Source organism: Syzygium oleosum, unplaced genomic scaffold (assembly GCF_021117445.2).
Source record: "Syzygium oleosum isolate NSW1041296 unplaced genomic scaffold, Sole_v2.1 Sole_v2.23, whole genome shotgun sequence".
NCBI lineage: Eukaryota > Viridiplantae > Streptophyta > Magnoliopsida > Myrtales > Myrtaceae > Syzygium > Syzygium oleosum.
The window spans coordinates 2,423,565-2,438,996 of NW_026607507.1; the positions used below are offsets into that span (position 1 = coordinate 2,423,565).

The window sequence follows — 15,432 nt, forward strand, 5'->3', positions numbered from 1 at the left end:
GGCTGCGAGGCCTTGGATCAAGCCATTGACAATCAAAACTAGTTATTCTGGTTGCAGTCTCGTGGGAAAAGACTGCATCAAGAAAGATGTTCCTTCTGATTTCCATTTGGACTTGGACAATGTAGTCATGCGTTGTCTTCGTTAGCTTTGACAATGAGGTCACCTGTCGTCCTTGTTAAGAGTTTGAAAACTATTTCAGAATAGACGAGCAAACGCCGATACGCATCTCATTAACACTATAGTGATTGTGCCGCTGTCTGTTTGTAAGACCGTTCTTTTACCTGTCTCTTTGTGAGGTATGAACCCAATAAGATTTCGCTGGCACAGGGAGACCCGCCAAACAGCTTAAAACTAAAATGTACTCAGTTGATAGATGCTCAAGAGAGACACAGACGCTCACCTTACGCTCACATTCTCTTCACAAATTGGAGATGATAGTTTACAAGCAACGTGCTCTAATAAAAAGGAACACTTATAATTACAATCTCCTGAAAACTAAATAAAACGAGGCAAACAAGATAAATTATAATACAAAAAATACTCAAGACTTGTTGTAGGAGGATGAAAAAGCACCAAAATCAGAGATGATGCGATGAGCAGAGAGAATGCATCACGCGGATCTTGAACCACACTTGATCAAGGAATGCAAAAGGATGCATAAATGCCGAAGGCGAATGGACATCTTTCCTTGCCACACTATTCAACACCAATGAAAGAAGAGCAACTTGAATATGCACATATATCCCCGGATGAAGTCATAAAGCCCAGAAGGGAGTGGCCATGGGATTAAGAAACTCCCAATCTATCTCGAAGAGTATCAAAAATTGATGAAGCTGCTGCATTTTGTGAAAACGTTAATTTCAGTCGACCCAACAATTCGCCATCTTTGGCCTGAGAGGCAGCATCAGCAGCTTCTTTGGCCATGCCAATTCGAGCATAAGCCTACCGAAAACAAGACATGCAAAGATTAGTATGAAAAAAAAAACAAGAATGAAAAAAGAAGAGAAAAAGCAGATGAAACTACTGCTAAAAGAGAAGGAGATTATCTACTCATCTGTTATGCTCAAAAAGAAAAACTCTACAAAAAGGAAAAGGAAACCATCTTAAGGAACATCAGAGTACCTCAGCTCTTTCCCGAGGATCTGCTAGTTTTGGGATATACTTGAGGGCCTCACCCTTCTCATCAGCATCAACACAAGCCTCCACAAATGGTCGATAGCCTATTCAAAGAGACCGACAGACAAATTCAGAGACGAAGCCTAATCGTAGCAAGACCAAGAGCATCCAATTGGTTTTCAAAAGTAGATATCATCTTTGCTGTAAACGGTAAAGAGTCCATTAGTGATTGGTATGATCAGTTCCAACATTTATTATTTGGGTATGATCAGTTCCAACATTTACTCTTTTGGCTCAGATTGTGTTTCAACGACATAATCCAATGGGGTTCATCATTAGTCATGCACAACCTGAAACATGTCAAAAAACGACGGTGTAGATTCATATATTTTTTGGACAGCCTAATGTCAACTGATTAGCAAACAAACATTGCACTGTATTTTGTGTCGGTCAATAGCTGACAATTTTCTAACCTTGCCTTGACCTTTAAATTTCAAAAAGGAAAAAAAGTCAATATGCTAACCAATCGGTGGTCGCTTCTCCTTTGAAAACTTCTCGAGCGCATCCCAATCTCTTATGGTAGCCAGTGCAAAAACTTTCAGCCAGTACCATCTCTTTTCAGATACCTGAGACGGTTCCACAGAAATTTAAAATATCAATTGTGTAACTTGCAGACAAAAGTGAAGTTAGAAGAGAAGGGAGCTGATAGTTAGAAAAACAAAATGGGGATGTCAAATATGTTCTATCCTGTGTCATCTGGGCAACATGTAATCTCATGATGTTGAGATAACTAAATATTGGTGCCCCTGTTGAGAGCAATGACGCTGCCATACCGACCTTAAATTCAGTTCTCACTTTCATTGCAGCTCTATGATTTCCCAAAACAATACAGGTACGTATTGTATCACTGATGCTTGAGTCGACAAAGATCGGCTGCTTAGTAGTGACTTCTAACTCATGTTGTATTCTGCAAAACAAAGAGAAGAACAACATCCATCTTAAGGAGAAGACAAAAGGATAAACTATATAAGTCAATAAGTCTCTGGATAATTCAAGGAAGAACCTTAAAATAAGGAAAAAGTTAAATGAAAAAAATATTACAATTCATAAAATGATAAATGCAACTAGGACACTTTCAATCCCTTAATCCACTTATAGGATCCACAAAGACGTCAAGATGAGGGCTCATAACCACAGGTTGGGACATGCACAACTTTCAGCACCATAAAGAGCCTTGGGTGTCACGGTCACAATCACAAGAAGCATGAGAACTACTTCATAAAAAGCTAGATAAGTATTCTTCGCCTGCAAGAGACTTCACATACAGTTATCGTCCAAATTCTGGAAATCCAACAAGAATTAGCCCTTTTATCAGAATTTACTCAGAATGTCCCTCTAACTGCTCTGTAACGGGGCAAATGAGAAACAGAATACGTCCTCTATTCGATGCTTTCAAAGTTGAAAACAGCTATCACAATCGCAAGAGCAACCCATTACTTACTATGTTATACTTCACGTGAATGTAAAGAATGTAGCAGACGTAAACATATGTTAGAAAAATGGAGGCAACCACCGTGCAGAAATTCTCTACTGACCTAAATTTTGATAAAATCATTATGTTATATTAAGATTTTGTTCTTCATTTTAACAAATAAATCGAAGATCTTATTATTTAGTAATTGTCTGCTTTATTTGCAAAATGAGAATAACACAAGTTAAATATAAATAAAAGCTCATTCCGTGACGGAGAATGGATTGTTTGTGCTTATTACTAAATGCACGTCTAGATGCTTAAAACTTGTACTTTATTAAGCAAGAAGGTAAAGCTCTGAAAATAAGATGAGATTGAGAGTGAACCTTAGCAATTTGGCATGTTCCTCAGCAGCCTTTGACTCAAAGTTATGTTCTTTAGTTTCCGCAAAAAGACCATGAGCCTTCTCAATAAGTTTTATGCGGGGTCCATGGAGAGGAGATCCTTTACTTGCCATTGGATTTTTGCCAAGTTCCCATGATTCTTTCCACAAAAGGAAAGCCACCTCCTATAGAGCATGTAACTACATATGAATGAACTGATAATGGAGAATTTACCATTTAGAAACTATAGAGAATTGTCTTATTTGTTAGCTACGATGCCACTTGGAGAAGTCATGGCAATAATATACAATTACTTATACATAGTGCAGCACCAGTGCCCTTTTGCTGAGTTGTGCATGCAAACAACTGAAAAAGCCTAGAATGATTGGAATCTAGTCCACGAGGGTTCATACCAGTAATATCAAGATATCACATATAAATCTAAGTAATTGCAGAACTGATCAACACATGCTATGAACTACAACAATTATACCAGCCCACCTTATCCATCTATTGGCACCAGAAGATTTCCTCATGTTTAATTCCTACTTAAAGTTAAAACAGCTAATAGGGCCAACCATCCCCTTTGCTGCACTTCATACTTCAACTTCACAATAAATTTACGAATGCAGAATTTATAAGAGGATGGACCGATATATATAAATAACCTAACAAACTGAACCATATTGACCCCTCATTCTATACTCAGCTAACAGAGAGAATGCACACATAAAGGCGACGAAAGCAAATATCAGACTCACTTGAAGTTGTCCAGTTGACAGAAAGAAATCCTTCAGAAATTCATGCTGGTAACATCTGCAACCAAAAAATAAATCAGTATCCATGCAGAAACTTATGCTCAACATACTATTAGCCTCACTCCAACCGCATTTGTTGCACTTCATCTATCCTCAAATAGTTTTATGATTACGGGAGATGAAAATTAAAGCTGTCATATGACCCCTCGTGCATTCCTTTTCAACTGAAACCCATATATGGTGAGACTGTAAAATTTCAGAATCATGCTTAAAGCATTGCTATCTTATTTCTTCTCTCCTAAGGTTCATCTTCACTACAGAGAACCAAATATCTAAGGACATAAAATCCACTTCCCTCTTTGGCACATCGATGAAGAATGATTTAGCAAAAGATATAATTTGTATTGATCATAGTCATAACTTGGATCTTGACTCCTTTCTTTCCCCCATCATCATCCTCATTGAACTGTTTTCTTAACATTTGCGGTTCTCAAACAATTGGTGCACCATGCTTTGACAGTAGTCTCGAGAATATTTCTGGCCATTATGGGGCAACTTGAGCCTTCAATAATATGGGACAAAGAGGGAAACACCCATTACTTTTTCAGGCTGGTTTGTTCAACGTTCTTTTTTTTTATTTTAATTTCTGCCGGATCGCAGAGGGAGGGGCAGAGAAGATGGTATATAAAGGAACCAGTAAATACCTTGAATATGTAGTGAACAAATCTCGCGCAAGAGGTTTGGCCTGAATCATCCCAAAAAATTCTAAAGCTGGCCTCTGCAGTGGACATGAATGATTATTGAACTATGAGAAATGCACTTGCAAGCCAGTTTATGCTCCGGATATGTAGAAGATACTCGAAGTGTAGTATCATGATGATTACAGAAGTACTAATATCTAGTTTCTTAGAAAGCAGTACCTTCTGCCAGATGTGGAAGAGGACAAGATAAACAAGGTCAGTATCACCGCTTTCAGTTGCCTTCATCAGAGCTGTATCTTCTTCCCCTATGCTCAACAGAAGAGGAACCTGGATGAAGAAGAGGTATGAGTACATATTACTAATTTAAACTATCAGCTTGATTAATCTTAACATTATGCGTGAGATTGCAGAAACACAGCATTCAAGAAACTATCAACACAGAGGCCCACCTGTTTGGATGGACGGGGTTCGTGTTCAATGAGCATGGCAGCTAACTTTCGTCGGCCATTCTTATCTGCATGAGCAGCGACTGCTGCATATGATATGCCTTTGCATAATTGCAGCTGAAATGTAGAAATTCTCAAGTCAGTTATTGTACAGCGTACTTACTTATACAGTTGATTTCAAGACATTCAGGAGAATTGAGAAACAGATCTCAAAACCTTGTCAAGTAACATTTCAAGAAGTGCTGCATCTGGAATTGCCAAAGACGCTGTAATTTTCGAGCATGCCCAATGCATTATCACCACCTCCTACGAAGACGAAGTAACTCAAAAATATGAACCATGAAAGGAAAAAATGAACACATAATTAGCATTGCTTTAGTCCAACCATAAGACAGAAACCAAACTTAAAGCTAGTCTCCTAGACGACTGAAAAAGATGCTTCATGTTGTGTATGGTATGATCTACAGAAGGATATGTTGCCAAATGAAATGATCAAATACAACTGCAGTTGGACTAGAAGGAATGTAGATATTTTAGTGGAAGAGAGGCTCATCTCTAGAATAAAAGGCATGGGTGGAGCTTGAGCCAAGTTGAAAAGGGCTACATGTTTGGCTGAATTCCTTTCCACACTTCCAAATATGTAGCTCATGAAGAAATAAAGAAATAAAAGGGCTTATAAGATTGTGAGTGCAAGTTTGTGCCTGGGGAAGATAATGAGTTAATGGATAACAATAACTAGTCAAGAAGTCCAGGATACTGGCCCAAAGACAAGTATAGGGTGGCTGTGCCGTGATAATCTCAAGTTTAACTCATTCCTACTTTACAAATATCTCAAGCAAGATTTCATTTCTCAGCATCAGATGCTCGTGAGTTTAGAATGTCTCTTCACGTTTGTGCACCAATAAGAAGTAGTGAAATAAGCCTCCAAGGTAACTCACCTGGTTCATTCCCAGGTACTCTGAAATGCGAAGGGCGAGGAGGTGTTGGTGAGCATTAATCAACCGACCAACCAGAACTGATGATGTGAGCAACTACACACAAGAAGCATTTTCAGAAATCATGACTAAATGTATGAAAGGGCAACACAAATTAAAACATAAATTTGGTTGAACTTTAACAACCTTATATTGCTTAATGCTAAGAGGTATTCCAACGTCAGGGTTACGCACAGCATTCAAAACTCGCAGAGTTTTACACATCTCTTGAATACGATCACGTTGAAAATGACTGCCAAAGCCAACTGGATATCATTACCGAGAGCAAAAATCAGGGGTAAGAAATACTATGATTCTTCTAAGGTGCAGTATGTAACCGTATATTGAAAGAACAATCTTTGAGAAACTGATTAATATCTATCTGTTTTGTGTCCTATCTACTTACATGAAATGTTAATGGCAGGAAACAGAAAAGGTCATAATTCTTTTCCTGTTTGATTGCACTATACGGAAACCAAAAAGCTTTATGGTTCTTGCACTATAGTGTCAGCAACATTTCATGTTAAAGTGCTTATAGCTGAATCAGACTCATGTCCATGTCACTGGTTAAAATTAATATTAAAATTTCGCTGAAGTTGCTCGTATGGTCTTCTACGAGAAACAGCATCCAATTATAGATGAAAGTCACTCAATACAAAAACGATTTTTTCAGCTAAACTCTTCAGTTAATATTACTCTGTTGCATATTCCCATGATGCAGCCATTAAAATTACGTAACATGATATTTGCTCAAAGATTGATGTTTTTACTAAGGTTGAGTGAAGATGGATCGTTGCCGATTCACAATCAAAAGAAGAGCTCTAAACGGATTACAATTCTCCTTCAAGTTTGATTAGTGAAGTTATCAACTGGATTTGAGTATTATTAGGATTTTAAGAAAAGTTTCCTTTTCAGTTTAAGTAGGATATTACGATCCCGTATTCTATATTACTTTCTCATCTAGAGGATCCCTATTTCAACCATGAGTCAAATTTAAATAGTCTACAAATACCGTGGTAATTCTTTCTTTTCAATAGAGTTAATGTTTTTTTATTTTATTTTGGCAGTACTACGCTTTGGGATTGTGTGATGCAATTATTCTTTTAGTTCTGATGCTTAAGAAACCCAAGTGTGATGCTTAAGAAGCTTGATCTGAAGCCTAAATATTTATTCTTTGTTGTGATTTGTCAGCCTACATCATCTACTTAATATCACGAAAGTTCCATTTTCCTAATTATGTTTTTAATTTTACAAATACTCAGTTGCATATTCTACTTACAAAAATTACTCTAGCGCTTGTTCTACTTAATTTCATGTAAGTTCCTCTTTCCTAATTAAACATGTTCCGTTTTTGGCAAAGCTTGCTCTGGGATTGAATATCAGGCACTTAATAAAACAAGAGCTTGCTGTCATTGAAGCGATGACACTGATCCAATACCAGAGGTTGTTGAAAAACAAACTCTTTTTGTAGAAGTTTAGAATCAAGTCCTCAGCTGAAAGTAACTATTACATGCATTTAGCATGAAGTCCATTCATTCCCATATCCACATGAATCCATTGAAAAGCCAGGTGGAAGAAGCTATGTACAAATTAACACTATCGTCGTCATGATTAAGAACCTGATGTCAGAAACCTTGAACAAATCAGAGTACCTGCAAAAGGCTTGGCCGTAGCTTGCAGCTCTCAGTAGTGTTCGTTGACGTGGCACATCAAACTCATGTCCTGCGGCATCTATGCATGCTTCAACAGCCTCGGGCAAGGATGACCGAATTAACCGTAAATTTTCATCTGCCTGATGTGAAGTACTAATCAGCATTTTCTCAACAAAAGATAATCTCTATCTCTGAACCATCACAAACCATCAATAGGTCATATAATAGCTTCCTATCATCTATTACCATGTCCTCATATCACAAGAATTTTCAACAAAATATGAAGCTACCCCTAATTTGAAAAAAGAAAATGATAAAATTACATTAAAACAAACTATCTAGATTCTAGTACGTCAGAAATGTACAAGAGCACAAAGAAAAAGGAAAAAATAACGTAACTGACTAAAGCACTGAAAGTAGACAAAAACAGAACAAAAAGACCGTAGCCAAAGTACCTATAAGAAGAAGAAGACAACCAGAGCTGTAATAAGAAAAACTCAAAACCGTAGAAGCATAAGCTTCAGTTCTATCAAACATTCTTCCGTTATGTTCTCGCATGATTAAGAATGACCATTTTGTACACCCACTGACACTTATTGCAGTATCAACTAATACATGGCCGCACATCTACCGCTGGATGCAAGGAAAGCAGAGCAGATATGACCCAAGGAAGATAGGCAAGGATTTGCAAACCCAAAGGCTTAAGACACACTCAAATATTTTGGACACTAGGCAATGATAAATGATGTACTTCTTATTGCAAACAGAAAATGGATGACCTTAGCGCTTCGCCTATCAAAGTGATCCAAGGCATCATATAGTAAAGCTGCCGCTGACGTGCTTCCAATTTTGAAGATAGACACAGTGGAATCAGGAACACGTTGTAGAAATTCCATACTAGTGTTCGAGAGTATCCTCACCCCATCACACTCGGGAATAAGTACAACCGGCTCATCATATAGATAGCGCACTGGTTCTCCAATAGGACCAACCATCAAGAGCATGTCATCCCAATAAAGTACAATACTGTCCATTCCACACCAGGCCATCTGCTCAGGAGGCAGAGCTGACTGCTCACATAAAACCAGTGATTTATTATTATAAAAGGTCTTGCTAAATTTCAACCCAAAAAAAATCCTTGTGTGAACATCATTGTCATGCTATCTATCGAGTAGCAAGAAAGATACAAACAGTTCATTGGCACTTCTTGGCAGCAGAAACATGCATCTTTCAAGTACAACAGAGACAAATATAAATTTAGGTTCCATTTTACATTCTGACAGCCTCCGTGCAATTATAACTGGCACTCCACTTGCAACAATAGCTAGTTTTGCACTTCAGCTCTTCTTCAGAAGGCCTATACTAAACTGCCTTGATTATTTTGAAAAACATGTTCCACACCTAAGAAAGTTCTTAGCATTGGAGTACGACAAGCATAATCTTCGAAACCAACTAAACCTGCATTACAGGGTTTAATAGCATTTTATTCTTCTATTAAATAGAGAAGTAATAAATAATCATCCAGTTAGGATGGATAAAGTTCATGCAATGCACTACCATTTGAAAAGCAACCCACCTCGCAATTGCAAGAAAACTTGATCTCTGAGAAATCTGTGGGCATAACCAAAAGCTGCCCGTCATGCGTAAAGGCCGCCAACCACTTCCCATCCCCAGACACCGCCATCTTCTGCAACGGCCCCAGCACTTCCCCTCCCACCTGCTCCACTCTCTGCACCGAGTCCTCCTCCACCACCACCAACCCGCCCTCTGGAACCCCCATCAAAACCTCCACATTCCCCGACATCACATACTGCGGCTCGATCACGGCCACGCATAGCGGCGAATCCTCAAGCCCAGGATCCGACAGCTTATACGGCTGAGGGTTCTTAAGATCCGACACGCAGAACAACTGATTCGCCTCGGTGATACACACCAATCCATTGCCCCAAAACACGCAATCAACAACGTTCTGCTCGAAACACTCCTTCCCCATGGAAATGCTGGGCTCCAGAAGCTCGGCGTGGATGTTGTACCTGAAAGCCGTGCCGTCCTGCACGAGGCAGATGAGCGTCTGGTCGTCGGCCCACGACATGCCGATCAGCCGCCCCCCGGGGTGCTTCCACACGGTCTCCGCGATCAGGACGCCCGCGGAGTTGAAAACCCGGAGCTTCCGGAGCGCGGACTCGGCGTACAGCTGGACGATCTTCGAGTCGTCCCGGATGACGGCGATGGGGCCGCCGAAGGGGGCGCAGGCGACCTTGTTGCGGCCGAGGTCGATGTGCCTCCACCGCATCGGGTACAGCTCGGGCTTGCGGTAGTAGCGGTTGTAGAGGAGCAGCCACTCCGCCGCGACGGACACGTTCGCCATGGCAGGGCGAGGAGGAGGGGCGAATCTAGGGTTTTCGCGGCGGGAGTGATCAGAAGAGCGAGGACTGGTTCGCGCATCAAGGCACGGGGGACGAGCGAACGCGCGGAGCCATGATCGAGAGCGGTCGAGGCGTGAGGCGGTGCGAGAGAGGGAAGGAAGGAATCGTGCGAGCGATGAGAGAGGCCGAAGAGAGACCAGATTTCTCGTTCCGAGGTTCTTCAATGGCGAAGCGATGTTGCAGAGCTCCTGCAGAGAGAGAGATAGAGAGAGAGAGCGAAAGAGGGAAACGAAAAACAGCAGGACATGTGCAAGAGACAACCAAGCCTCTCCGCCGGCAGAAGTTTGGGCCGAGCCGGACAGCATATGGGCTTAATTGGGCCCAAACACGTATGGGCTCGCTTGGACAGCTTGTGGGCTTAATTGGGCCCAAACGTGTATGGGCCTCGAGCCCATAACAGCGTGGCAGTCATAGCCTTACCGATTTTGATATGGTAAAAACTGTCGACGTACTTGGTAGGAATTGCGCGATTTGATTCGGTTCTAGGCGTATAAATGGCCATTCATTTGACGTGCGTGATATGAGCTAAGTCAAATTGTGCATAACTCAAATTGGTTCGGAGGAAGAGATATATTTCGTCGAGCATAATGTGCGGGGGATTGATCTCCCACGGAAACTGACTCGGCAATTGATGTGTGGATTAAATACGCGACGTGAAATTGAGGGATGTCCACGAGCTGCGGGTCGTGATTTAGGTTAGCATGGTTGTTGGACATGAATTCGGGATTCACCTGTTTATGTGAGTTTTGTCGTGATGACGAAACGGCTTATTTAACTTAGATGGACACGCGACATGAAATTGAGAAATGAGATACTGTAAATTGCGATACGAGATGGAGAAAGAACGAAGGGATTGGCTTTTCTTCTTTCTTTTCTGTTTTTTCAGTTGAATTCATGCCTTGCTATGCAATCCCCATACGAAGTTGCTCTTCCATGAATGACTGCAACACACCACCTTTTAACGAAAAAATTGAGCCCAGGGTGTAGCAAATCCATCTGCTTTTTTTCAAGGCTTATGAGTGTCTGCTAGACATTTAATGGCATTAGATGCGACGACTCACCAAACATTTGGATTGATTCAGCTCGTGGGGACTAGATTTGGTTTGCCGCAATTATGGGCAATGATGTTTAAATGTAATCAACGCTATGGTAGTTGCAATTGCCGCAGCAATTTGATGGATCCTCGTGAAGGGAGTCTCTGCATATTTCTTCGGTTTGGCCTACGCCATGTCCAATCTAGTGAACCAATTACCGATACTGTGGTCGTGACGCATGATCAGGATTACAGTACGGTTGTTGATTCGGTAACTTGAAAAGTGTGTCGTGCTGCGAAAAGATTGGTTCCGTGAAACTACGACGTGGGGAAACTGGGGTGGAGAGGTAGGATCGTAGCAGGTCCAATGACTTGTTGTGTCGATGGAATCAACATGCGTACATGGCTACACGAGACGGGATCCAAACCAGTAGCTAAAGGACTGATCAAGTGGGGCGTTTGATGAGAGAGAGGACCACAGAAGCAGCATTATGCATCAGCACAAGGGCCATTAGCCAAAAGTTGCATGCCGTGAGCCTCGTGTTGTTGGTCCACCTGCTTTCCATACCATACGTGAGATCTCCCACTGTGCCTGCTTCTGCTTGTACATGAATCTTATACATCATCTGATCTGACTCACACAAAGCGCAATTCATGAAGCTCGTTTGCAAGATAAACATGACTTGCTCATCTCACCTTGATCATAGCTTGACTTTCGCTGGATGTGTTTGGTTACTACTGATTTGACAACTTAAAACAGGAGAACCCAGCAACGTATTGATCTTTAAAAAGCCGTAACTGGCATGTAACCGTCACGGCCCAAAGATTTTCCGTATAAAGGACCGTGGCTAATCTATGAAGAACAGGCTTCTAAGTCCCATGGTTTTCTTGAGTATTTTAGAACACTCCTGGGCACGGGTAATATTGTAAATGTACACTCCTAATTTGTATCATCTCACAAATAATATAATTTCAAAACTTCTCTCTAGAGCTTTTCTCTTTAAAGATACTTGAGCTTCTCTCTCTAAAGATCACGTAAGAGAATGCTGGATCAATCGACCGCAACATAAGCATCGACTCTTTTAGGTGCCAATTTCGTTTCTCCATGTCTTGGACTTGAGTACATACACTGGGAAGGAGCACTTTATCAAGCATGGCCTTTCGTGCTTTTTAGAGTGATGGACAAGACCGTTCAAACCTGGACCATCTTATTATAATGTATTCACGTATATGGGGTCACCCATGATAGTGTCACGGCAGAAAACAAAGCATCTCTCGCCCACAAAAGTTCCACTTCGCATTCTCTTGCCAATTTTCTGTTTTGTCCACCCACATTCCTTTTGCTCTGCAACTCCACGTTCACAAAGCCTGTCACAGAACACGAGCGAACCCCACAACACGTCGTTTGAATAATCACCTCTCTTTGCCTTGTTCCCCTCTCCACTTGGCTTGATTATCTTGTCCATGACCCCCTTTCCTCCATGCAATTCGCCTGATTTGCTTGTAGCGACTTTTCCAACAAGTCTTTGTCTCTTTTTTTGAGTAGTCAGCAAATAGTTTGTGAGGGATGGGTATTTTGGAAGATCTCCTCTCTCACAATGATGACTGTTTCCTAATATAAACGAGCCTAGTATATTGCTTTCCACTGGGTATTCTAGAAAGAGAGGGCTTGAAGAGAGAGAGAGAGAGAGAGAGAGAGGCCATTTCGGTGTTTTATGAAAGTCTTGAAGGAAATTAAGAAGTCAAGCTAGCTTTCACTCTGCAAATTCATCCAACAATTGTTTTGATTGTCTCCAGTAGCTGTGAAATCCACCAGTGCTACCATATAGTCCCAGTCTGTTCTAGCATATGCATTGTCTCACCCAGTAGAGCGATGCTAGTTCCTCATAAGGTATGTTTCCGAATGAGCATGCTTTTGGTGGTTTTCTCACTGCCAATGTTCGCCGGCTCCTCTCAAGAACGAAATGTAGGAAGTCAAACAAGCAGCAACACGGACGCTCATAAGGTAAGGAACACTTGATCCTGCTTAAATCGTTCCATCTCAGCACTCTGAATGCTCATTATTTTTCAAAGAATTCCCCCAATATCTCGCGTTTGCAGGTGAGCTCTCGGTTGTTGTTCGAAATCACGCTGCACGGATTCCTCCTCTGGGCTTCATTGGGGTTGCTGATGCCTCTAGGAGTTCTTATCATTAGAATGTCAAAAGGAGAGGCATGTGGAAGAAGGCTCAAGACTTATGTTCGTGCCCATGCTATTCTGCAGGCGAGTTCAATGACTAATCCTGTGAAATCTATTCCTGAATTCCAACTGTTTCAGACTAATGCAACAATTTTTTTTCTTAAAAAAACCTCCACCAACCCGGAGAAGGATAACATACTCGGGCTTTCCACATGGTTCATCAAAAGTTGATTCCCCACAATGCAACTTTACGATAATGAAAAGAAATGATTACTCTTAACAGAAAATTTTCCATAACCAGTAGTTCATGTTCGCTACCGTTATTTGAAAAGGAGGAACTTCATTTAGCACTCGGAATCAACAGTTCTTAGTATGATGATCGCTTGATTTTCTAAAGAAGTCATCAAATAACTCATCTCTAGGTCATACTGTTCAGTGGACTTGATATTTTAATACTCTCCAGCATCAGTTCGTGATTATGAATTGGAGAAAGGTGTAGACAGATAATAAACCATGTTGGAATTCTGTCAAGAATGATTAGTCTCCAAAAGAATGTATAGTTCAATTGTGACCGCTCTTTTCCATTTCTTAAGAGTGTATTAAACAGTTTCTTTCTTGAACAGATGCTCTCGGTGCTCCTTGCCACAGCAGGAGCTATCATGTCAATCAAGAACTTCGGCAACTTGTTTAACAACCATCACCAAAGAATTGGTTTAGTATTATATGGGATCATATGGCTGCAAGCTCTGATCGGTTTTCTGCGCCCAGTAAGGTAAGCAGTCAGTTTTGTCATCATTGGAACTCAATACTTATGTTGGTACTACTACTACCTAACCTTTTCATTGGGTTTAACAGAAAACATGATTGCCGAATTTAATCCAATTTAATAAGAAACACCAGCAGAACCATTTTATTCTTACGCAAGTTCCAGCAGTTTTTGTACATTAGTTCAGTTTTTGCTCCCATAAGTGGCTTAAAATGACAATGCAGAATGGAGTGCTTCAATTACCATAGAAACCATCCGAAAAGCATCGCAAGTTTTCTATCTCAGCGAGCATAACTAAGACTTCATCAAAAGAAGCAAATGAAACTACTATTACTCATACTTCTCCTTCTTCGTTTTCTTTTGCATCCGAAAAGCGACCGCAACTTTGACTGCAGATTAGAACAACTTTATGCCCAATCCCTACTATGTTTGATCAACGTTACCCAAGTGTGCAGTTTCTTGCTCAGTAAGTTTGTTTTAAACTCACAGAGGATCCAAAGGAAGATCTCCATGGTTTTTCAGTCACTGGACACTTGGAACCACGGTTTCACTGCTGGGAGTGATCAACATATACTCAGGTTTACTAGCTTACAGCAAAAAGACGTCGAGAAGTATAAGGCTCTGGGTGATACTTTTTACTGTTGAGGTCTCCTTCATTTCATTCTTCTACCTGCTGCAAGACAAGTTGGAGTACATACAAAAGCAGGGAGTCATTTTGGGCAATGAACGTTCAAGACCAATTGACCAGACGGCCTCTCACGGTGTCAAGCAGGAGTCGTTCATTGAATCTGGTTGAGATTTTATATTTGCTCAACGCGGTGCTATTAACATTCCAATTGATTATTTTTGTCCGTTTTTTATACTCCAATGTTCACGTTCTTTGGAACCACCACGTCGGGAGTGTGTGAGGCATAGGATAGAGAAGCGACATACTAGATGTGCAAAGTTTATTAAGAGGAACTACACTGTCTTCCCTTCTGCAGTTGAGATTGGATGTGGAAAGTTTTTTCCAATGAAAATGAAAGGTTTAAAATACCTCTGTTATTTTATCAAGCATCCAATCATGAAGGTAATCATGCCTTCAAAATCTCCAGATTCCGTCCTTTAACAATTGCAACTGAAGATACAGCGATTTCTGTCAAAAGTGCTCACTAGATAAATCATCAGGAATGCTTCCGAAATTCAATAAAAAAATCTTTTAGAACTGTTTGTAAGCCGCTCAATTCTGCTTAGATCATGGGCCATTTTCACTTGGAGTAATAGTGCGAAGTTTCTGCTGAAGTCTCGTAGGAAACAGTGTTCCACACAAATTCTAGTGAACTTCAAACAGACTCTGGCACACAACACTCGACGCCAAAAGAACTTTTATTATAGCATTCAAGGATTAACCACAACCTCTTTTCCAAACGAGAAACAAAAAGAAAGCGGCAATGATTATACATTGTGATCTACTGATGCCTAAATGCAAGTTATGGAACTACATCCTCAACAGCTCTATCTCTTCATATCAAATTTCTTGCGACAAGTT

The 15,432-nt window shown here is 40.7% G+C and overlaps 2 protein-coding genes across 2 annotated transcripts; one reads left to right on the forward strand and one right to left on the reverse strand.

Annotated features, from left to right (window-relative positions):
* Positions 1–370: 370 nt before the first annotated feature.
* On the reverse strand, positions 371–10,151 carry LOC115682754 (protein VACUOLELESS1). The gene is made up of 15 exons (XM_030607079.2): positions 9,078–10,151; positions 8,281–8,571; positions 7,502–7,641; positions 5,997–6,102; positions 5,814–5,906; positions 5,092–5,181; positions 4,879–4,992; positions 4,649–4,756; positions 4,433–4,506; positions 3,732–3,786; positions 2,974–3,155; positions 1,954–2,083; positions 1,640–1,742; positions 1,123–1,220; positions 371–942 (listed from the first exon to the last, which is right to left on the reverse strand). Exons 1-15 carry the CDS (start codon positions 9,867–9,869, stop codon positions 787–789), a joined length of 2,532 nt encoding a protein of 843 aa, XP_030462939.2. The 5' UTR covers positions 9,870–10,151; the 3' UTR covers positions 371–786.
* Positions 10,152–12,224: 2,073 nt separating this feature from the next.
* Positions 12,225–14,953, forward strand: LOC115682795 (cytochrome b561 domain-containing protein At2g30890-like). Its single transcript, XM_030607131.2, has 4 exons — positions 12,225–12,965; positions 13,061–13,222; positions 13,762–13,910; positions 14,394–14,953. Exons 1-4 carry the CDS (start codon positions 12,834–12,836, stop codon positions 14,698–14,700), a joined length of 750 nt encoding a protein of 249 aa, XP_030462991.2. The 5' UTR covers positions 12,225–12,833; the 3' UTR covers positions 14,701–14,953.
* The last annotated feature ends 479 nt before the right edge of the window (positions 14,954–15,432 follow it).